The 22,884-nt window shown below is 43.6% G+C and overlaps 1 protein-coding gene across 3 annotated transcripts in view; it reads right to left on the minus strand.

Annotated features, from left to right (window-relative positions):
- Positions 1 to 22,083, minus strand: part of fgf13a (fibroblast growth factor 13a) — a 691,434-nt gene extending 669,351 nt beyond the window's left edge. Inside the window, exons 1-2 of one of the 3 annotated variants that reach the window (XM_068047092.1) lie at positions 21,774 to 22,083; positions 16,154 to 16,383 (exon numbers count right to left, since the gene is read on the minus strand). In XM_068047092.1, the coding sequence (XP_067903193.1) occupies positions 16,154 to 16,202 (49 nt within the window). In that variant the 5' untranslated portion in view covers positions 16,203 to 16,383; positions 21,774 to 22,083. Of the gene's footprint in view, positions 1 to 16,153; positions 16,437 to 16,820; positions 16,882 to 21,773 lie in introns of those variants that run through there. The other 2 variants (XM_068047094.1, XM_068047093.1) reach the window with 2 other exon arrangements.
- Positions 22,084 to 22,884: the final 801 nt, after the last annotated feature.

Raw genomic sequence — 22,884 nt, forward strand, 5'->3', positions numbered from 1 at the left:
ATTTGTTAAGCATGATTTCCCTTTTGTAAACCCATGCTGACTTTGTCCAATCCTGTTTATGATTTCTAGGTGTTCTGCTATCACATCCTTTATAATAGACTCTTGCATTTTCTCCACTACTGATGTAAGGCTAACTGGTCTGTAGTGCCCTGTTTTTTCTCTCCCTCCTTTTTTAAATAGTGGGGTTACATTTGCCACCCTCCAATCTGTAGGAACTGCTCCAGAGTCTATAGAATTTTGGAAGATGACCACCAATGCATCCATTATTTCCAGGGTCATTTCCTTTAGTATTCTGGGATGTAGATTATCAGGTTCTGGAGATTTGTCAGCCTTTAACCCCATTAATTTCCCGAGCACTATTTTTTTTTACTAATACTGATTTCCTTCACTTCCTCCCTCTCATTAGACCTTTGGTTCCCTAACATTTCTGGGAGGTTATTTGTGTCCTCCTTTGTGAAGACAGAACCAAAATATGTGTTTAATTGTTCTGCCATTTCTTTGTTCCCCATTATAATTTCCCTCGTTTCTGACTGTAAGGGACCTACATTTGTCTTTGCTAATCTTTTTCTCTTCACATATTTATAGAAGCTTTTACAGTCAGTTTTTATGTTCCCCGCATGTTTACTCTCATACTCTATTTTCCTCCGCTTAATCAACCTCTTTGTCCTCCTTTGCTGAATTCTAAACTGCTCCCAATCCTCAGACTTGCTGCTTTTTCTGGCAATTTTATATGCCTCCTCTTTGGATCTAATATTATCCCTAATTTCCTTTGTAAGCCACGGTTGAGCCACCTTTCTGGTTTTATTTTTGTACCAGACAGGAATGAATAATTGTTGTAATTCATGGATACGTTCTTTAAATATTATCCATTGCCTATCCACCGTCAACCCTTTTAGTAAAGTTCCCCAATCTACCATAGCCAACTCACGCCTCATTCCTTCGTAGTTTCCTTTATTTAGATTCAGGACCCTAGTTTCGATTCAACTAATTCACTCTCCATCTTAATGAAGAATTCTATCATGTTATGGTCGCTCCTCTCCAAGGGACCACTCACAAGATTGTTAATTAATCTTTTCTCATTGCACAATATCCAGTCGAGGATCGCCCGTTCTCTAGTTGGTTCCTCAACGGATTGGTCTAAAAAACCATCACGTACACACTCCAGGAAATCCTCCTCTACAGTATTATTGCTAATTTGGTTTGACCAATCTATATGTAGATTAACGTCACCCATGATTACAGTTGTATCCTTATTGCATGCATCTCTAATTTCCTGTTTAATGCCATCCCTTACTTCTCCATTACTGTTTGGGGGCCTATAGACAACCCCCACCAACGTTTTCTGCCCCTTGGTGTTTCTTAGCTCCACCCAGACAAATTCCACATCATGATTTTCCTCGCCAATATCCTTCCTCACTATTGTATTGATTTCCTCCTTTACTAATAATGCTACCCCTCCTCCTTTCCCTTTTAGCCTGTCCTTCCTAAATATTGAATACCCCTAGATGTTCAATTCCCATCCTTGGTCACCTTGCAGCCATGTCTCTGTAATCGCTACTATATCATAACCGTTTATATCTATTTGCGCTGTTGATTCATCTACCTTATTGCAAATGCTTCATGCATTAAGACACAATGCCTTTAGACTTGTCTTTTTAACATTGTTAGTCAACTTAACTTTATTTTGCCCAACGGCCCCATTTGCTTCTTAACCATCTACAACATAGATGCATTTGGGGATGTCACAGGTGCATTTAAGGGCAAGCTAGCTAAGTACATGAGGCAGAAAGGAATAGAAGAATATGCAGATCGGATGTGACCCAATAGAATGGGAGGTGGCTCGAGTGAAGCATAAACACTGGCATTACTATGTTGGGCCAAATGGCCTGTTTCTGTGCCATAAATTCACGGTAATCACTAATCATTTTAATATCCCTTTACATTTCGATTATGTCTCCTCTTATTTACTTCCTTTCAATGCTGAAAGTTGAGGTGTTCCTATCTTTTCCACATAAATTTGATAACTAGGATCATGGCCTCTCTCTGTATCATGTCCAAAGCTTGGATCTTTCCCCTGCCGCAGGAACCAGAATTGAAGATGTGGCCAATCTACAGCACTATAACTCTTCAGCAGGCCCCCCTCAGACTTATACCCCAAAGGCATATCTATGTGCACTGTTTCAAAAGGAGCATCAACCCTTTATTTAACGCATTTCATTAAAGCAGATAGGGCACAGTGTTAATATCCCCAGTAGACTCTCACACTTACACCCAATTGTCTCAAACATTGGCGTCCTTCAGCTGCCTGGGCCAGAACCTCTGGAATTACCTCCCTAACCCACTTCACTCCTTTAAGATGCTCCTTAAAACCCACCTCTTTCACCTGTCCTAATATCTCCTTATGCAGTTCAGTGACAAATTTTGATTGGTAATACTCCTGTGAAGTGCTCGGAGATGTTTTGAAGGCAAATGCAAGTTGTTGTTAAAGACAAGCGATACCAACATTATTTTAATAAATACTGTGGATGCTGGAAATACTCAGCAGGTCAGGCAGCATCTGTGGAGAGAAGAGCAGAGTTAACGTTTCAGGTCTGTGACCTTTCATCAGAACCTTTTTTATTCGTTCCTGGGATGTGGGCGTCGCTGGCTATGCCAGCATTTATTGTCCATCCCTTATTGCCCTTGAGAAGGTGGTGGTGTGCTGCCTTCTTGAACCACAGTAGTCCATGTGGGGTAGGTACACCCACAGTGTTGTTAGGAAGGGAATTCCAGGATTTTCACCCAGCGACAGTGAAGCAACAGTGATATAGTTCCAAGTCAGGATGGTGTGTGGCTTGGATGGGAACTTGCAGGTGGTGGTGTTCCCATGCATCTGCTGCCCTTGTCCTTCTAGGTGGTAGAGGCCGTGGGTTTGGAAGGTGCTGTCAAAAGAGCCTTGGTGAATTGCTGCAGTGCATCTTGTATATGGTACACACTGCTGCCACTGTGCACCAGCGGTGGAAGGAATGTTTAAGGTGGCGGATGGGATGCCATTCAAGTGGGCTGCTTTGTTCTGGATGGTGTCAAACTTCTTGTGTGATGTTGGAGTGGCACCCATCCAAGCAAGTGAAGAGTATTCCATCATAAGGAGATATTAGGACAGCAGGGGAGATAGTTAGATTCTCTCTCGTTGGTGATGGTCATTGCCTGGCACTTGTGTGGCACAAAATTACTTGCCACTTATCATCCCAAGCCTAAATGTTGTCCAGGTCTTACTGCATGCAGATACGGACTGCTTCAGTATCTGAGGAGTTGAGAATGGTACTGAACATGGCACAATCATCAGCAAGCATCCCTACTTCTGACCTTGTGATGGAGGGGAGGTCATTGATGATGCAGCTGAAGATGGTTGGGCCTAGGACACTACCCTGAGGAACTCCTGCAGTGATGTCTTCGGGCTGAGATGATTGACCTCCAATAACCATCTTCCTTTGTGCGAGGTATGACTCTGAGGTTTTCCCCCTGATTCCCATTGACTTTAATTTTGCTCGGACTCCTTGATGCCATACTCAGTCAAATGCTGCCTTGATGTCAAGGGCAGTTACTCTCACCTCACGTCAGGAATTCAGCTCTTTTGTCCATGTTTGGACCAAGGCTGTAATGAGGTCAGGAGCTGAGTGGCCCAGGTGGAACCCAAACAGAGCATTGGTGAGCTGGTTATTGCTGAGTATGTGCAGCACGAAAGCACTGTCGACGACACCTTCCATCACTTTACTGATGACTGAGAGTAGACTGATGGGGCAGTAATAGGCTGGATTGGATTTGTCCTGCTTTTTGTGGACAGGACATACCTGGGCAATATTCCATATTGCCAGATACATACCAGTGTTGTAGCTGTACCAGAACAGCTTGGATAGGGGCGTGGCTAGTTCTGGAGCACAGATCTTCAGTACTATGGCCGGGATGTTGTCCAGATCCTTCAGCAGTTTCTTGATTTCACGTGGATTGAATCAGATTGGCTGAAGTCTGGCATCTGTGATTCTGGGGACCTCAGGAGGAGGCTGGGATGGATCATCCACTCGGCACTTCTGGCTGAAGATTGTTGCAACACTTTAGCCTTGTCTTTTGTAATGATGTGCTGGGCTCCCCCATTATTGAGGATGGGGATATTTGTGGAGCCTCCTCCTCCTGTCACTTGTTTCATTGTCCACCACCATTCATGACTGGATGTCATTGGACTGCCAAGCTCTGATCTGATCTCTTGGTTGTGGGATTGCTTTGCTCCACGACTGCATGCTGCATACACACTTGAGTATGCAAGTAGTTCTGTGTTGTAGCTTCGCCAGGTTGGCACCTCATTTTTAGGTATGCCTGGTGCTGCTCCTGGCATGCTGTCGAGCATTCCTCATTGAACCAGGGTTGATCTCCAGGCTCGGTGGTAATGGTAGAATGAGGGATATGCCGGGTCATGAGGTTACAGATTGTGGTTGAGTACAATTCTGCTGCTGCTGATGGCCCACAGCACCTCATAGATGCCCAGTTTTGAGCTGCTCTGAATCTATCCCATTTAACACTTTGGTAGTGCCACACTAAATGATGGAGGATATCCTCAGTGGGAAGACGGGACTTTGTCTCGACAAGGACTGTGTGGTGATCACTCCTACCAAGACTGTCATGCATTGATGCATCTGCGACAGGTCATAAGAGTCATTTGTGGCATAGAAGACCATTCAGCCAATCGGGTGAATGCTGCCTCTCCACAGAGCAAATCAGTCCCACTCCCCCCTCAATACCCCTAGCCCTGCAAGTTTATTTCCTTCGAGTGCACATCCAATTTCCTTTTGAAATTATTGATTGTTTCCACTTCCATCACCCTCGTGGGCAGCGAGTTCCAGGTCATTACTGCTTGCTGCATAAAAAAGTTATCCTTACTTCCCCCCTGCATCTCTTGCCCAAAATCTTCAACGTGTCCCCTAGTCCTTATACCAGCAGTTAATGGGAACAGTTTTGTCTAACTTATCTAAGCCTATCATCTTGTTCACCTCTATCAAATGTCCCCTCAATCTCCTTTGCTCCAGGGAGAACAACCCCAACTTTTCTAACATAACATTACAACCTAAAGTGAGGTGACCAGAACACAGTACTCAAGTTGGGGCCTAATCAGAGCTTTATAAAGGTTCAGCATAACTTGCCTGCTTTTGTACTCTATGGCTCTATTTATGAAGTCCAAAAATTCCATATGCTTTATTAACCACTCTCAATATGTCCTGCCAGCTTCAAAGATCGATGCATGTACACCCCCAAGTCCCTCTGTTCCTGCACACTCTTTCAAACTACACCATTAAGTCTCTATTGCCTCTCCCTATTCCTTCCGTCAAAATACATCACCTCACACTTGTCTGTATTAAATTCCATCTGCCACTTGTCTGTCCATTCTGCTAGCCTATCTATGTCCTGTTGCAGGTAGTTCGCATCATCCTCAATGTTTGCCATACCTCCAAGTTTGGTATCATCAGCAAATTTTGAAATTCTACTTTGTATTCCAAGATCTAAGCCATTTATATATAACAAAAAAAAAGCAGTGGTCCCAGCACTGACCCTCAGGGTCACTGTCTACCATCCTCCAGTCTGAAAAACAACCATTTACCATGACTCACTGTTTTCTGTTAGTAAGCCAATTTTTTATCCAACTGGACACGGACTATTCCATGATCCTCAATCTTTTTAACCAGCCATTTATGTTGTACTTTATCAAACACTTTCTTAAACTTGTGCTGGATATCCTTAATAAACTCAAACCTCTCCAAGTGTATGTTGATTTTTTCCCCTGATTATTATTTCTAAAACCTTACCCACCACTAATCTTAAACTAACTGCCCTGTAGTTGTTGGCACTGTCCTTACACTCTTTCTTGAATAAGGGGGTCACATTTGCCACTCTCCAATCCTCTGGCACATTTCCCACATATCCAGGGAAGATTGAACGATTATGGCAAATTCTTCCGTTATCTCCATCCCCACTTCCTTTAGCAACCTGGGATGCAAGCCATGCGGACCAGGTGATTTATCTACCCTAAGCATAGCCAGCCTTTCCAGTACCTCCTCCCTCTCAATTTTTACCTCCACTATCTCCGCTTCCACTGATATTTTGTCAGATTCCTTTTTCTTAGTAAACACTGATACAAAGTACTCATTAAGTATTCTAGCCTTGCCCTGTGCCGAACAGCATATATTACCCTCTTCGTCCCTAATAGACCCCACTCCACCTCTTACTACCCGTTTATTATTTACATGCCAGGAGAATTTTTGGGTCCTCTTTTATGTTGGCAACCATTCTATTCTCACATTATCTCTTTGCCAGTCTTATTTTCTTCTTCACAAACCCTCTCAGTTTATTGTATATGGCCTGGTTCTCACTTGAAGAATTCACCTGGTATGCACCATCTTTTTTGTTTCATCATGATCTCTACCTCCCTCACCATCCAAGGAGCCCTGTTTTTGGTTGCCCTACCTTATGCCCTTGTTGGAATGTACTTAGTCTGTACCTGAAGCATCTCTTCCGAGAAGATAATCCATTGTTCCAATACAGCTCTTCCTGTCAGTCTTTGGTTCCATTTTATCCTGAGCACAGCCCTTCTCATCACATTGAAATTAGATCAGCAAGGATGAGGTCAGGTAGGTTTTTCCCTCTCATTGGCTGGAATTTTACCCCACCTGGGAATGAGTTGGGAGGCGGGGAGCATAAAATTGAATGGGAGGCAGGGGTTGCTATTCCCATTGCCAATCCATCCTGCTGCTATTTTACCAGCAGCAGGGGAAGTGGCAAACAGCCCGCCCACCCGAGGTCAACTGAGGCACTTAAGTGGCCAATTGAAGGCCTCCTCCCACCACCGCTGCTATCTTACCAGCAGCAGACAGGCACTCCAGCACCTAAGGAGGTGCCCAGTAATACCTGATGGCCTTCTTGAGGGCTGAGGGGGCCCCTCCTGATCGGGCACCCTTGCCCCATGGAGGGCACCCCCTATATGATGGGCTGCACCCCCCCTCCACTGAAACTACCCCCCTTCCCGAGACTCCAACCACCACCCCCCCCTCCCTCCCCCAGCAAGGCCAAGCCAATTATCCTCGGCGAGGCCCGAACCCCACTTACCTTCCTGAAGGGCGATGTCCATCGCTCCTCTTCTTGCCACGTACAGTCGCAGCAGTGGCCACCGTACCCTACAGTGCTGCTGGGACTGAGGAGCTGCCGGCCCTCTGATTGGCCAGCAGCTATTGAAGGCGGGTCTTCCTGCCTCAGAGGGGTGGAAGTCCTGCTCAAGGCCAATTAAGAGCCTGGGCCACGCAACATTGCAGTGTGGCTTCCAGGCCCAGTGGAGGCGGGTTCTCCCCCGACTTTTTAGCCAGTGGGCGGGGCAACCACCTTCATAAGATTCAGGCTGTTGGTTCTCTCACCACCTGTTGCAGACCCACTCTGCCAGGACTTGGCCAGCTTGCTCAATAATAGTGCTACTGAGCCACTCCTGGTGATGGACATTGAAGTCTCCCACCCAGAATAAATTCAGTGGTCTTGTCAACCTCAGTGCTTCTTCCAAGATGTGTTCAACATGGAGAACCACTGATTTATCAACTGGGGTGCGGGGGGTGGGGCATGGGAGTAGGTGGTAATCAGCAGGAGGTTGCCTTTCCCATGTTTGACCTGATGCCATGGGACTTCATGGAGTCTATGTTGAGGGCTCCTGGGGCCTATCCATTCTGACAGTATACCATTGTGCTGCTATTGGTGGGTCTGTCCTGATGGAGGAGTCTGGGACATTGGCTGTAAGGTATGATTTGGTGAGTACGACTATGTCAGGCTGTTGCTTGATTGTGAGACAGCTCTCCCAATTTTGAGACAAGTCCTCAGATGTTGGTGAGGAGGACTTTGCAGGATTGACTAGGCAGGGTGTGCCCTTTACGTTTCCAGTGCCTAGGTCAATGCCAGATGGTCTGTCCAGACTGATTGGGAACCTATGAACCAGCGGCATCTCTTAAAAGAGCAAGCCTGCTGTTTCTTCTGACTTCAGTCTGCCAATATAAAAGCAATTGCCAATCTACAAACTACCTTCAGCAAATGGACTTTCCAACATTGAAGGAACAGGCAACATAAAGCCCGATTCCAACATAGCATCTAAATAACACATGGTCCATTGCAGGCTATATCCTTACAACTTATTCAAAGAGAGAGAAAGACATACATTTGTATAGCACCTTTCACCATCTCAGATCATCCCAAAGCACTTTACAGCCAATGATGTACTTTTGAAGTGTAGTCATTGGGGAAAGTTCCCACTGGTCTTCTTCAAAATATTGACATGGGATATTTTACATATACCAGAGAGGGAAGACTGGGCCTTAATTTAACACGTCATCCAAAAGTCAGAACCTCTGACAGTGCAGCACTCCTTCAGTACTGGCACTGGGAGTGTGAGCCTGGATTTTGTCTTCAAGTCACTGGAGTGGGTTTTGAACCCACAACCGTCTGACTCAGAGACAAGTTTGCTACCAACTGAGCCACTGAACAAAATAATGAAATGATTGGACTATGTCCGTGTGGCTGGATTATTTGAAGTATGTCAGTGAGAACAAGGGGACTTGCACATAATTTATGTAGGTACAGGATGAGGTTTGATACCTGAAGGTTTTTCTTTACACAGGGCATCATGGACCAATGGAATTAGTTCCTGGTCCACGGAGTGAGTGCCAACTCATAGCAAGATTAGCAGAGTAGATGTACTGTTTAATTAATTTTATTGCCGATTATTTCCAGACACATAGCCGAATTTTAAACCAATGAGCATTTTAAAAAGAGATTTCTAATATTCTGGAAGTGTTCAGCATGAACACCAGCAGAGAGCTGCTTCTGTGTTGTAATAAGAGCCAAATCAACAACTTGATCCAGCATCACTTCAGTGAGCTTTGAGTTTAGACCTGAGCTCCAGGATAGCTGCATGTGTGGGAATGTGTGTGCATTTCAACAGGATCTGTGGCCTCGCCCCTTCTTCCCCCTCAGCCGCTCCCTCCACTCCCTATCTTGTCACTCTCTCTCTTCCACACTTCCGCCGTGTGGGGAGAAAAGGCTGCGATCGCGGGAGGGAGCGGGGACCAGGACTGGGGACCAGAAGCATGAGGGAGCCTAGTGAGGCGAAGTGGCGAAGCCAGGAGTGACGAGCGACGAATGACTAATTCGCACACGTGCATGAATTAGTCGTGTTCGTGCTGCAAGCCGGGTGCTGACATAGGCTCCGCATTCGCAGCACCATACTGGCAGCAAACATCCATTCAGCACATGTGCAAAACTGGGAGCGCTCTGATGATGTTGGCTGGGGGCTGCGTTGTCAGGAGTCACTTTGTTTTGGGAATCATAATGGTTGGTTGCATCATGACTGGATGGGACGGGCTCAATGGGCCAGCTGGTCTTTCCCTGTTCCTCAATCCCATATGTTCATTTCAATGCACAGAACTGCTGCAGGTACAGCCACATTTGACCTAAAATGTTACTGCTGAGTTTCTGTAATGACTTTGCAGCAAATGATAACTGTTAATGACTGAAATGAGTAATTAACAAGAAATGATTGCAGGTGCATTTTACAATCTTGTCCAGGTGGTATTAAATTCATACTGAACTCAAGAGTTCTGGACTGAAATGCTTAATGACTGAAACAGTTTTTTTTTCCACAAAGCACCTAAATGAAAGTAATTATCAGATAATTTAACCCTTTGAAGGTTTCAGTGAAGCTAATGGAAAGAATTTGCATTTATGTTACATGGTTCATGATCAAAGGTCTTCCCAAAATGTTTTGCAGCCAGAAACGTTTTTGAAGTGTAGTCACTTGTAATGTAAGAAACATGGCAGCCAATCTGCACACAGCAAGCTCCCAAAAACGGCAATGTGACAATGACCAAATAATCTCTAATCTCTTTCAATAATGTTAGTTGAGGGAGAAATAATGGCAACGACACTGGGAGAATGCCTCTACTCTTCTTTAAAATAGTGCTGGGGGATCTTTTGCATCCACATGAGAGGACAGAGGGGACTTCAGTTGAACGATTCTTCGGAAAGATGACACCAATGACAGTGCAGCACTCTTTTCTTTCTTGTGACTCCAGACCCATAGCAGTGTGGTTGACTCTTAAATGCCCTCGCAAGCCATTCAGTTGTCAGAGGCAATTAGGGATAGGCATTTCCAGCGATGCCCACATCTCATGAAAGAATAAAAAAGTGACAGTGTAACACTCCCTCAGTACTACACTGGAGTATCAGCCTGGATTCTGTGCTCACGCCGCTGGAGTGGGGCTTGAACCCATGACCTTCAGCTTCTAGAGGTGAGAGTGCAACCTACTGAGCCAGAAGTTAAAATGACCCTATTTATTCTCAGGGGAGTCATGGACAGTTGTGTAGACTCCATCATTTTTACTTTCAAACATTATATTTGAATATGAATTTGTCCAATTATTACACTGATGTGATCTTTCAGAATTTTAACATATTAAACATGGAAATCCTTGATCAGAGCATGCAACACAAATATAAAAGCATGGCTAACATTTTCATCAATCGAACAGATTGTGCTTTGTCACAATGAACAACCACATGCTTCAACATTCTTGTCAATCTCCCATCCTGAGTGGATAAAATTGTTTGCACAATATACAGCTTGCAGCTGTGTCAAACACAACCCCGACGGCAGTGATCGTTGCATGTCATGTATAGCTTTTGGACAACAGGTAATCGTCACAAGGTGCTGCTAAGCAAATAATCACTTTCTAAATGCACTATTATGAACATTTAACCATAAAAGAACAGCTGGTTCTTGACTGTTCCAGAGAACTGTATCAATTTGCTGTTCTAACAAACAGTCTAACAAACCCCTCGAGCCGGTTCCGCCACGGCCGATCTGTGACCTAACTCCATATACCCGCCTTTGCCCCGTATCCCTTAATACCTTTGGATAACAAAAATCTATCAATCAGATTTAAAATTTACAACTGATCGATCATCAATTGCCATTAGTGGAAGAGAGTTTCAAACTTTTACCACCCTTTGTGTGTAGAAGTGTTTCCTAATTTCACACCTGAACGGCCTGGCTCTAATTTTTAGACTATGCCCCCTAGTCCTACACTCCCTAAACAGCCCTTAACCTTCTAGATTCCAGTGAATACAACTCTAATTTGTGTAATCTCTCCTCGTAACCTAACCCTTGGAATCCAGGTATCATTCTGATAAATCTACGCTGTACTCTCTCCAAAGCCAATATGTCCTTCTCAAGGTGCTCACAGTTCTCCAGGTGTAGCCTAACCAGGGTTTGTGCTATTGTAATGGTTACATTACTGGGCTGGTAACTCAAAGGCCTGGAATAATCCAGTAGATCATGGGTTCAAATCCCATCATGCTGTGAAAATAAAAAACTGATATTAGTAAACCAAGAAGCTGTTGGATCACTGTAACAACCCAATTGGTTCACTCATGCCCTTTAGAGAAGAAAACATGCCATCGTTGCCCAGCCTAGAATCTCGAATTAATCTCTGAAGTAGCCCAGCAAGGCATCTCGTTGATTCACACCACATGGACTGAAGTTCAAGACAGAGGTCCACCACCACCTTTTCAGGGCAACTCAGGGATGATCAATAAATGTCAATATTGTGTGCGATGCCAACATCCGAATTAAAACAAATATTCCCATGGATTGCCTGCTTCAGACTTCATGTCATCACAATCTCAAGCACCTGCCCTGATACCCTCATCTTCAAAATCTGTCACTACAAAGCTCCTTTGCCTCTATCTCTCCTGTTTCTTCACAGCTGCCACAGGTTTTCCCCAGCCTCTTACTACACACTCAAAACCTTTCTATCATCCTACCCACTCTGCATTTTCTTTCTTAAAAGAAAAAGACTTGCATCTGTATAGGACCTTTCACAGCCACTGTACTTTTATGAACATACGAATTAGGAGTAGGAGTAGGCCACTCGGCCCTTCAAGCCTGCTCCACCATTCAGTATGTTCATGGCTGAACTGATTACTCCACATTTCCACCGACCCCCAATAACCTTCCACCCCCTTGCTTATCAAGAATCTATCTACCTCTGCCTTAAAAATATTCAAAGGCTCTGCTTCCACCCCCTTTTGAGGAAGAGAATTCCAAAGACTCACCACCCTCAGAGAAAACATTTCTCCTCATCTCTGTTTTAAACGCACGACCCCTTATTTTTAAACAGTGAGCCTTAGTTCTAGATTCTCCCACAAGGGGAAGCATCCTTTCCACATCCACCTGTCAAGACCCCTCAGAATCTTATATGTTTCAATCAGGTCACCTCTTACTCTTCTAAATTCCAGCTGATACAAGCCTAGCCTGTACAACCTTTCCTCGTAAGACAGCTCACCCATTCCAGGTATTCATCTAGTAAACCTTCCCTGTACTGCCTCCAACACATTTACATCCTTCCTTAAATAAGGAGACCAGTACTGTACACTGTATTCCAGGTGTGGTCTCACCAATGCCCTGTATAACTTAAGCATAACCTCCTTACTTTTGTATTCAATTCCCCTCGCGGTAAACGATAACATTCTATTATACTTCCAGCTAAATTGTGTCCTGGTTACAGAGATAGCATTATACAATCTCTTGAAGCAAGCCAGTATATTGAATTTTAGTACATGGGTGAAATGCTCTATGCTAAATGTCTGCCTATGGAGCTGGGGATGAGAGTGGTTACTATAAAAAATATAGGAAGTCAGTAGAAGAGTGCAAGGATTCTCAGTCCCTGTGGAGAGAACAGCTAAATCAACAAATTAGGTGTAGGTCCACGCCCGAAATGTTAACATGTCCATTGCCTCCAGCTGACCTGCTGAGTCTTTCCAGCGTTTTCTCTTTGCAAGTTATGCAAAGGATTTTTTTCATTCATTCAGAAACTACAGACTGGATTGTTATGATCTGGAATTCACTGAAAAGACAGTAGAATTGGATATATACTTGAAAAGGAAAATTTGCAGAGCAATTGGGAAAGAGCAGTGGAGTGAGTCTAATTGGATAGCTCTTCCCAAGAGCCGGCACAGGCACAATGGGTCCAGTGGCCTCCTTCTGTGCTGTACAATTCAATAATTCAACAATTTTAACCTTAATACTTGAAACAAAATCAAACATGGGTGGTATTAGGAAACTGACACTTCTTACATATGACCTCTTAAACCCTTCACAGTTTCATAAGATCAATCAAGGAAATGGATGTAATAATATTAAGATTATAAGCAATTAAAACATTTACATCAACAACTTGCATTTATGTAGAACTTTTAACATGGCAAGATGTCCAAAGGTGTTTCACAAGCATGTAGTTAAGCCAAATTTGGCACCAAGACATAAGGATATATATTAGGACAGACGGCCAAAACCTTGATGAAAGAGGTAGGTTTTAAGGAATGTCTTAAAGGCAGAGAGAAATGTAGATAGGTGGAGAGGTTTATGCAGTGAATTCCAGAGTTTAGAGCAGCTGAAGGCACGGTCTCCAATTGTGGAGATTAAAATCGGGGATGCACAAGAGGCCAGAATTGGAGCAGTGCCGAGATCTCGGAGGGCTGGAGGGGGTTACAGAGAAAGGGAGGAGTGAGGCAAAGTGGAGTTTTCCAAAACCTCATATGGGTCACAAAAGTATTCTTTTGCAAACTCTTTAGCTGAAGCTACTCCACCTTGAGAGGTAGCCAACCCTACACAGATCGAGTGAATGTTTGGAGGCCTCAAAAGGGACTTCACATCAACTGAGTTCCACTGAGCCCTTCCAAGGGAGTAATTTCCCAGGGATCTCACCCAAGCATGTTCCCTAGATATCAGTATGGTCAAAGAAGACTCACCCAAACACTTCCCCACCAACACCCCACTGAAATGTTATGGTCCTGTTCCAATGGGGCAGGATATCAGAGAGCTGGGCTCTAAATCAAATTTCACCTCACACACTAGGTGTAAGTATGACCTATGGTCTCTCTAGCCCCAGAGAATAGGGACCATGGTATATTATCCAAAATGTGAATATTTTCACGTTAGTTCACATAACAATTAATATTTAAATGACAGATGGAGAGGCAGGATAACTAGAACAGGGAGAAATGAAAGTGGAGGGACAGAGAGGAGCAATAATTTGGAGGAATGGAGACAAAGAGAAAGAACGAGAGGCATAGAGACAGCAAGAGTCTAATCAAACTGGCTTAAATATTATGAAATGGCTGAGAAAGCCTTATTTTTATCTCTCTATATATAGTCCCTGCTGTCTAAGGTGCATTTGGTTAGAGCAGATGATGATTGCAGTAGCAGAACCAGAAATAAGATGGGTCAATGCATATTTATGGATGAGTTTACACTGCCAGTCAGGGAAATTGTTACTAAGAATAGCTTCACTGACTATGTCTAAGACATGCACACAATTTGTTTCATTGATCATTGGAGAATGGCCCTGTAAACAATCTGCAAATGAAAGGGAAATACAGATGGTTCACATGAACACTTGTGTGCTGTTCACTGTTATTGGTTTGAAGTTTAAGAAAATATGTAAATAAACAAAAGAGCACAATTCCTTCATTCAGAAACCTGCGTATTGCAAACTATGGCAAGTGTATTAATCTGGTGGTGCACAATTATTGGTGTTGAAAATTCACATCAGCTACTTCTAGAACATTCCCTCTGAAGAATCAACTGTCCATAACAAAGTTGTTCAATCAGATTTTTTTTTGATACAGTAAATGGAATGCACCAAGCACACAAGTTTAGATGTAATTGCAAGCAATGTACAAATCCTTCAACACACAAATTTCTCTCACCACTTTTCTAACAGACACATTCTCCCAGCGAGATTTTATGATCCGCCATCACACACAGCCATATTCAGTTTTACCAATGAAGTTTGCTCTAAGCATTGCAACAGTTTATTCCGTAACAACCTTGACCATTGTGTCTTTATATTTGTTTGCAAGTCTCCACAATTCTAATCATTCCTCTCAGCATCAAGTCACCCAGCTGAATCTTGGGGGGAATATCAACAACAGTTCTGGATGGATCTAACTGCTCTCAATTGGACAATTGGGACATGGGAAACAATTAGTACAGCTTTAATGTTACCCTTCCATTCTGCAATCACACATTCTACAAATACAGAATGAAACATAACATTTCATATACAAACTGTTGCCAATACAGTCTGCACCCCCACCTCACTGAAACTCCAGGGACGTTGAATATGAAGCCTACATGATGGCCTTATCAACCCCAGTGCTTATGGCTACATTCATACTGCAGATGCCTGTCAGCAGATTAGCTGCAGTATGGGTCCCAGCCAGTATAGTACTGAACCCTGTTTACACTGCCTGTCTGAAATGCCAATGTTTCTTCAAAAAATCATTGCAGGTGATGATACAGGCACCAGGAGAGGTGGTCTCCCAAGAGTTAATATTCAGAGAGAACTGCAAGGGGAAATCCCAGCTGTTTAGTAAACGGCAGGTAGGTTTAAAAGGTGGTATGAAGGGTGCACTGGATGGAACCTGCTCACCTTTGCTTTAGCACTCTGTGAACTAGGTGGTGGGAGGGGGAGGGGCTCCCTGTTAATCCCAACACTACCCTATAGTCAGAGAGAGTATGTATCAAAGTCTCTTTCCAAGAAGCTAGTTTCAGACGGAAAATAAGCTGTGTTTTCACATGGTTCACCCAGAAAGAGGCAGCTGCGAAACTTGAATGGAAAGTGTTTTAGTTGCAATTATGGACTTTTTTTAAAAAAAAAATATTTCGTTGGCGTTAGCTCCTCAATTGCAGTTTCACCCGCCCTGGTGTCTATTATTTCCCTGCGGAAACTGACTTGAAACATCTTATTGGGAGATCCTGGATCCAAACACTTTTCTCTGTGCGTTCCGGATAATCCCAGTCTCTCTCGCTCTATCACCATAGTAATCGTTAGCACCGGGATCGTGAACAAACCAAGCATCGTTCAACACGTCTCTGAATGAGAACCCAATTGGGAGTATTTCGGACCGGGGTGGGTCCCTGTGACGGAAATATAAATTTTATGGATAAAGAAGTACCCACCCAACACCGCTTTCTGCCCCAGGGGCACAGTCTGATCCCAGCACCATGCATTCCGCTTTCGATGGGACTCTCGCTTACCTTTGCCAGCATCCTTTTCTTCCTTTGGTTTGGTCACTTTCCCGCTCATAGATCCCAGCTTGAATTTGTGATTCCTAAACGCGCTTTGGGAAGAGGGAGTGAGGCTAGAAAAACATCCAAGGCGGTCTAGACTAGTGGGTCCAGGGTGTTAGAGGATCCGCACACAGAGCTCCCGCCTGTTGTTGTATCTCCCTCTCCCTGGTTCAGCTTTCTGATATTGTCCAGTAAACCTGTGGAAGAGCAGAGCAGTAACCGAGCTGTGAATCACACATTCCTCTCCATCATCTCTGTCCTCTCTCTCCACCCCCCACCCCCCCCCCACCCCACCTCCCCTCCCAAAAACAAACAAGCGGTGACGTTCAGTCTCTGCTCCCTCACACTCTGTGCTGCTCCTCATCGCCCTCCAGACTGGAGCAGGGTCCCCGGTCCAGTAGGATAGCCCAGTCTGGGAGCTGATCTCCACAGACCCCCCACCCCGACAACGCACCCACTCCCTCCTTCCAGCTGATTTCCTTGTAGCTATATATATATATATATATATAGTTCAGAAAGCATCACAAAGCAAAGAGTCTCCGATTAACAAGTCAGGATTTCGCACACACACACTTGGTGCATTTTATATTCAACGCGCCATTTTAAGAGATTGTTTCTCCTATCATTTTCTTACCTTATTACTGCTCTTTGTTTGGGTGATGACGGTGTGAGGGGGAGTCTGCTGCTTAAAGCCTATTCCACTGGAGCCTCCCACACTCGCTTCTCCCAGCTCAGTTGTGAAGGGAGCCTGTGCAATGTGCGGAGCATCCGGACAGGAGGTGCTGGTGGGGAAACAGAGGCAGAGAAATCCTGGGGGAGGAGGAGGAAGAGGGCTACACGGAGACAGAGAGAGGGACAATGCAGGGGCAAAGAGAGGCAAGAGGGAGAGAGACTGCACAGATGGAGCGGGATGCAGAGCTGGAGGAGAACCTGGAGAGACAGGGCACTGTGGGGAGACTCTCTATCCAGCACAGAGAGGGGACCCTTGGGCTGATTCTGGGACCAAAACAACCTGCTGGAGGCGACAACCTGTTTGTGTGTGTGTGTCTGTCTGTTTGAGGTTATCCCAGATGACACCGCTTTATCTTTTTTGGAATATTTAGCCTTCGGGAAGCTCTGGGATGTTTTAATGCATGGTGTAGCTGTCCTTTGTAGCTCTTTTTTTTTAACAGTGTTTTAACTTTAATGAATGTATTAATCCCGGTTAAACCCGTCCCCCCCCCCCCCACCCCCCCCCCCAAATTGCATTTTTCGCAAAATCTACACGGTGTTCCCCAATAACCAACATGCCAGGAAAGTGGGCAGGTACCCCAATACTGCCTGGCATCTGAGAGAGCTGGGACACAGGACAGAAACAACACTCGTCCTTTGGAAGGGCACGAGACAGGGCAGTAGTTTGGTGCCTTGAACAGCAGCACGTTTTACCTGTCTCTGTGTGTATGTGTGTCTGTGTCTACAGACATGAGATCAGAATTAGGAGCTGGACTGGGCTATACGGCCCTTCGAGAATGCTTTGCTATATAAGTGTGTGAGTGTATTTGTATATGAGTAACTATGTGTACACATGAAAGGATGAAATAAAAACAGTAACTGCTGGAAATACTCAGCAGGTCTGGCAGCATCTGTGGAGAGAGAAGCAGAGTTAACATTTCAGGTCTGTGACCTTTCATCAGGACATGTAAGGATGAGGCTGCTGCCGATCCCGAGGGGATGGGGTGAAGGAGAGAAGAAAGGCGGAACATTTTTTTGTTGTTGCAAAGTTTCCCTTTTATTTACATAAATACTTTACATGCCTAGTATTTATTTCAATATGCCGTTGGGCTAAATGCGGAAAGATCTTGCTCGTGCATTGAAGAAAAAGCGGGTTTATTAACATCTATAAATGAATGTGAACCCACCCTCTGAACCCCCACCCCCCCCCCCCCCCCCCCGCCTCCAGTGCAACCTGTTAACATGGCTGACTATTGCATATATTCTGCTGCAAGATAATTTATGTGTGTGTATATATTCTTGGGGCATGGGGGTCAGCGGTAAGGCAGTATTTAGTGTTTACCTTAATCATCTCCCAGGGCAATAAGTGTCAAGCGCATATTATGGGACTGGAGTCACATGTAGACTAGGCCAGACAGGGTGGGGGTGGAAGATTTCCTTCCCTGAAGGACATTAGTGAACCAGTTAGGGTTTTACAACAATTTGGCATCTTTCCTGGTTATTTTAACAGTCAATAATTCACCAGATTTATTAAATTTAATTTCCTGCTGGCGTTTCAACTCTAGTCTATAATCACTAGGAAACTATGCCGTTTACACAAGTTTTACCTGGTTATCTGATGGGCTACTTTATATATTTCCAATAGTATTTCATGGTGTCTAGTTCTATGTTTTACAAATGTGACCTTTAAACGTGTTATTTGCTGAATGACGCCTTTTGGACCGGAACAGAAGAGTTAGAAGACGAGAAAAGCCAAGGGCTACCCGGTTCTTCTGCTATTCTTGGCCAATCAGAATGGCATGGGCAGCCCCAGCTGCCATCAATCAAATCAAAAGATTAATATAATAAAAGTGCCCCTTTTTAATAATATTTTTAAATTTAACATTAAACAGCAAATTCTAAATAAAAACAAAAGGAACTTTATCAAACGAAAATCAGAATATATTTCGTGTCTAGAAGGCTGACCAGTCTGATAATCACGTCATTCAACCTACACTCTGCCATTTACAGATGCAAGGCAGTGCTGAATGTTTGTGCACCAGCTGCACAGACACTGACTCTACAGAAGTGACATTTTCTTCAAAAATGTTTCCCTGGCCTTTACACCAATGTTCCCTCTCATAAAATTGTTAGGCAGAGTTTTATAATGTGAAACTTGGCAAAAATACAATTGAGTAGCTGATCCTCTGTGGCACTGGTCACAAAGCAGTCTGGGCTTGTAAAGTCTTTGCTGGCTAAGTGGAGCTGTTTAACCTGGCTTGTCTCTTTAAGACCAGGACTCGGGTATTTCCTGAGTTCAACTGGACTTGTTGGACAATTTCTCCATCAAGTATAATAATGTGTACTTTTCAACATCCTGATGATCAATTCTGTCTTAACTTAAACAGTACAAGAGTAACATTCATTAAACTTATAAAGCTGTATGGAGGATAAGCTTAAATCAGCTCATTTTGCATATAAATTGTACAACAACATGATGGAGAATAAGAGATTTCCACAGGCAATTTAATGGTTAATAAATTAGTATGGGTGGCCTCCTCAGAACGAACGGGGCTAATTTGACTTTGGGCCATAGTGTAAAAGGAGCGATATCAATCAGCCGCCTGGTTTACATCTCTCTCCATTTCCATGCAGTGAGATGGGAAAGTGATTTATTCAGTTCATCAAACCAGAAGGTGTATCACAGCCCTGAAACATTGCAAAAGATTTTTTTAAATAATACATGAAGTTTAATATCATTTAGCCTAGAGCTTTCCCATTATAGTTTATTGTCAACAATGATAGTACTTTTCAATCGCTAGATATCCTATAGTTACAGGATTTTTGCAATGATTGACTTGCAACTGAAAGAGAACGTGAAACGTTTTGAGTTATGATGGGGTTAGTCGACAGGAAAAGCGAGTTTTGCTAAGATAGCATGTTTTTGCATGTTTTAAACGTGTGTGTGTGTGTGTGCGTGTGAATATGCTTCATTTAAATTTTCTTCAATCTAATTGTCACATTTTCTGTTGGGATAATCTGTTCACAAACTGTCTGGATTGTTCACGAGACTGGGCTGCCCCGTAAATCTCCCTCATTCGAAGTTTGGGTTGTATTTCTGCTTGTCCATCCTTGTTTGTCATTTCTGGGAGAGGAATAAATGCGAAGAGATCCTGTCAGTCTGCTAAGAGGATTTGTGAGATCAGCTCTTCAAAGAGTCCAATGTGTGGAAGAATCGCTGGCCGGAATGTCTGAACTGTTTACCCATTTTCTTATGCTCACAGAGGACCACCGGTGACCATTGGTTCACTAGATGCCCTCTGCAACCGATTGGTAACAATGGGTCTATCTCACTGATTTACACTGACTCCCCTCATGTGAAATACCCAAGATTGTTTTGGGGAGTTCAGTTTGAATATATCATCCGGATTTTGTGTGCGCGCGTGTTAAGGAGGCCCTGACACTTGTGATCGTCCTTTAGTCAAAAATAATACATCTTCAAATTAACACTTGGACGCCAGGTTTCTGGAAAGATTGGGAAGGTGATGTGTTGTAAAGTGTTTACCCATTTTCAGTTTAAATCAGCTGGCAACTGTTGGGTATTGAACCCGGAAATCAGTCAGAGGTTAATAGAAAGATAATGAAGTAGGATAGGGTGGAGCAGGGAGAAGTATTTATTTGCCCTGTATTGGTGCAAAATCTCGAACTGGCGTGTCACATAAAGCAGCCGCTGGCTAGTTTATACCCAGGAGCCGCCTGATGTTCTCTGAGTGTATCTATCAATCCACACACTCACCCCTCTGTATTCACAGAACATTAAACACGGGCAGCAACGGAATCCAGCTGTTGGCAGCTGTTTTGTTATTTAATCATGTAAACCGATAGTAGCAAAGAGATTAAAGTCTGTAACGCTTAAAATCAGGTGCTAGACTTATTATTTTTATATAAAGGTAACACTTTAACTATCGTGTTACTACTGAAAGAGGTTCGATTCCATTTAAAATCCAAGTTTGCATTAAGTCAACCAAGAAAAAGTAAATGTGAAGCTGACAGACTCGCCATTCCCCGTGACATTGAATCAGTGTCAGTCTCCGAGCAATCATTCACCGTCTCCACGATACCAGACGCCTCCAAGTCAAAGTGGACCCGGTGACAATGGGAAATGACAATTCACTTCCTTCAATCCCTTCAACCAAATTGCAGCTATTTTGGGAATATTTCACGATTTTACTGCTGGGAAGCTATTCGGAATAGTTTAGAATTGCTTTTTTTTTAAGCCAGTTTGGGGAAAATAAAATGTGTAGATTGAAACAAAGGATTGATCGGCATTTAAAAAAACAATGAGACAACTGGCCAAATCATTCAGCTCCAGTTCTTCATTTCTCTGGTATAGTTGTCAAGGTGCCCCGGGACTAGAGTCTGTTAACAAGCATTAATCAATGACAGGATGATTCAGGAAAACTTTCACTTATCTAAGACACTGTGTGTCCTATATTTAAGTAGACTTCTCCCTACCTGTCCTTTTTATGAGCTTCCTCGTCTACCAATCCAGCAGCGAAATTCGCTGCAAAGTAGGGCACTGAAGTTTGCAAATGCGCAATTAAGTTTTCAGATCCAGGCTTGTTAAGCTGCAAGTGTTGAATTTCATACACCATCAGCAGCCAACAGGATAAGGCTTGGGGAAGAATTCGAAATTTCTAAGTACTGCACGCTCCCAAACTAAACAGAAAAACTAGTCAACAAAACACTTTGCTTCAAAACAAGTTTTCTTGTAAATGCTTCGGTTTGATTTAATGTAGCTTGCGGATTTTACTTGGGCCGATTTTATCAAAACTCGATGCATTGCGCAGTTTTAGGAAAACAGCTTTTCTGAAAAGATTAGAGCGTTCTCACATACCTGTGATATTTTCCGCCGTGCAGCTTCCAATGTTAAATTTTATTCAAAGTTTTCAATTAGTAAATCGAATTTCAAACCAAGGTAAAACAGGCAATTCTCTCCTAAAATGAATTTAATGTTCCATATTCCAGAGACAGACTCCAGGTGTCCGGAGATGCATTTTGTAAACTTGTCGATTGTGTTTTTTTTACATGATGTTTAGGTCTCAGTCAAACCGCTTGCACCGAACTCACAAACAGAACCGAGAAACCGGCGGGTCACGAGAGCTCAGCGCCTGCTATTTTTAAGGACACTGGATCCGTTTCAAAAAGTGTCTTGACTTGCACTGGCCCAAGCTGTATCAGAGGCTGGGAGCAGCTGTTAAGATCACTTTACAGACGGTGCCTGGAGGAATGATGCAAAGCAACAACACAGCCAGAGAAAGCAAGTTGGCAATCTCACTGATCCCGTCTTTCTGTTTGATCTCCCATTAAAAATCGAAACTGAAAGCAATTAATTGTCACCGTGTTTTGAGTGATTTGTCATGTTTCTCTCTCCACCGATGCTGCGTGACCTGCTGAGTATTTCCAGCACTTACTGTTTTTATTTCAGATTTCCAGCATCTGCAGTATTTTGCTTTTGTTTGATTTATTGGTGTTTTCCCACCATTCGAAGAGGATCGATTCTCTGCGTCAAGATCATTCTGATTTCCGAAGTAATTGAATATTCGGGCGATTTCTAAATTGCCCTGTTTTAATTTAAACTTTAGGAACTTATTTGCCCAGTTATACTTTCATTTCTCTGTGGGGGGATTTTTGCAACGAAAATATATGGATGGATTTTTTTTCTGGTTCCAATGCGATGAAAGTTTTAGGGAGCAGAGGCAGTGGAATTGTGTGTCTAGCTCATGGGAACTCCGTGACGTTGCTCATAATCAGTATCAGGAACATACAATTATTGCGAAAGTGAAACTGTGTTTAGCTTCCCCCAAGACCACACAATCTATAAATATGCCGAGGCAAACTATCGATTAATCGCTACAGGGAGAATACAGAGTGCACATTGCTGAGTTAATTCCTGATTGGTAAAGGGACATTCTGCCAATGTCCCCTCACTGCCAGTAATTACTCTG

This window comes from Heterodontus francisci, chromosome 15, assembly GCF_036365525.1.
Source record: "Heterodontus francisci isolate sHetFra1 chromosome 15, sHetFra1.hap1, whole genome shotgun sequence".
NCBI classification, from domain to species: domain Eukaryota; kingdom Metazoa; phylum Chordata; class Chondrichthyes; order Heterodontiformes; family Heterodontidae; genus Heterodontus; species Heterodontus francisci.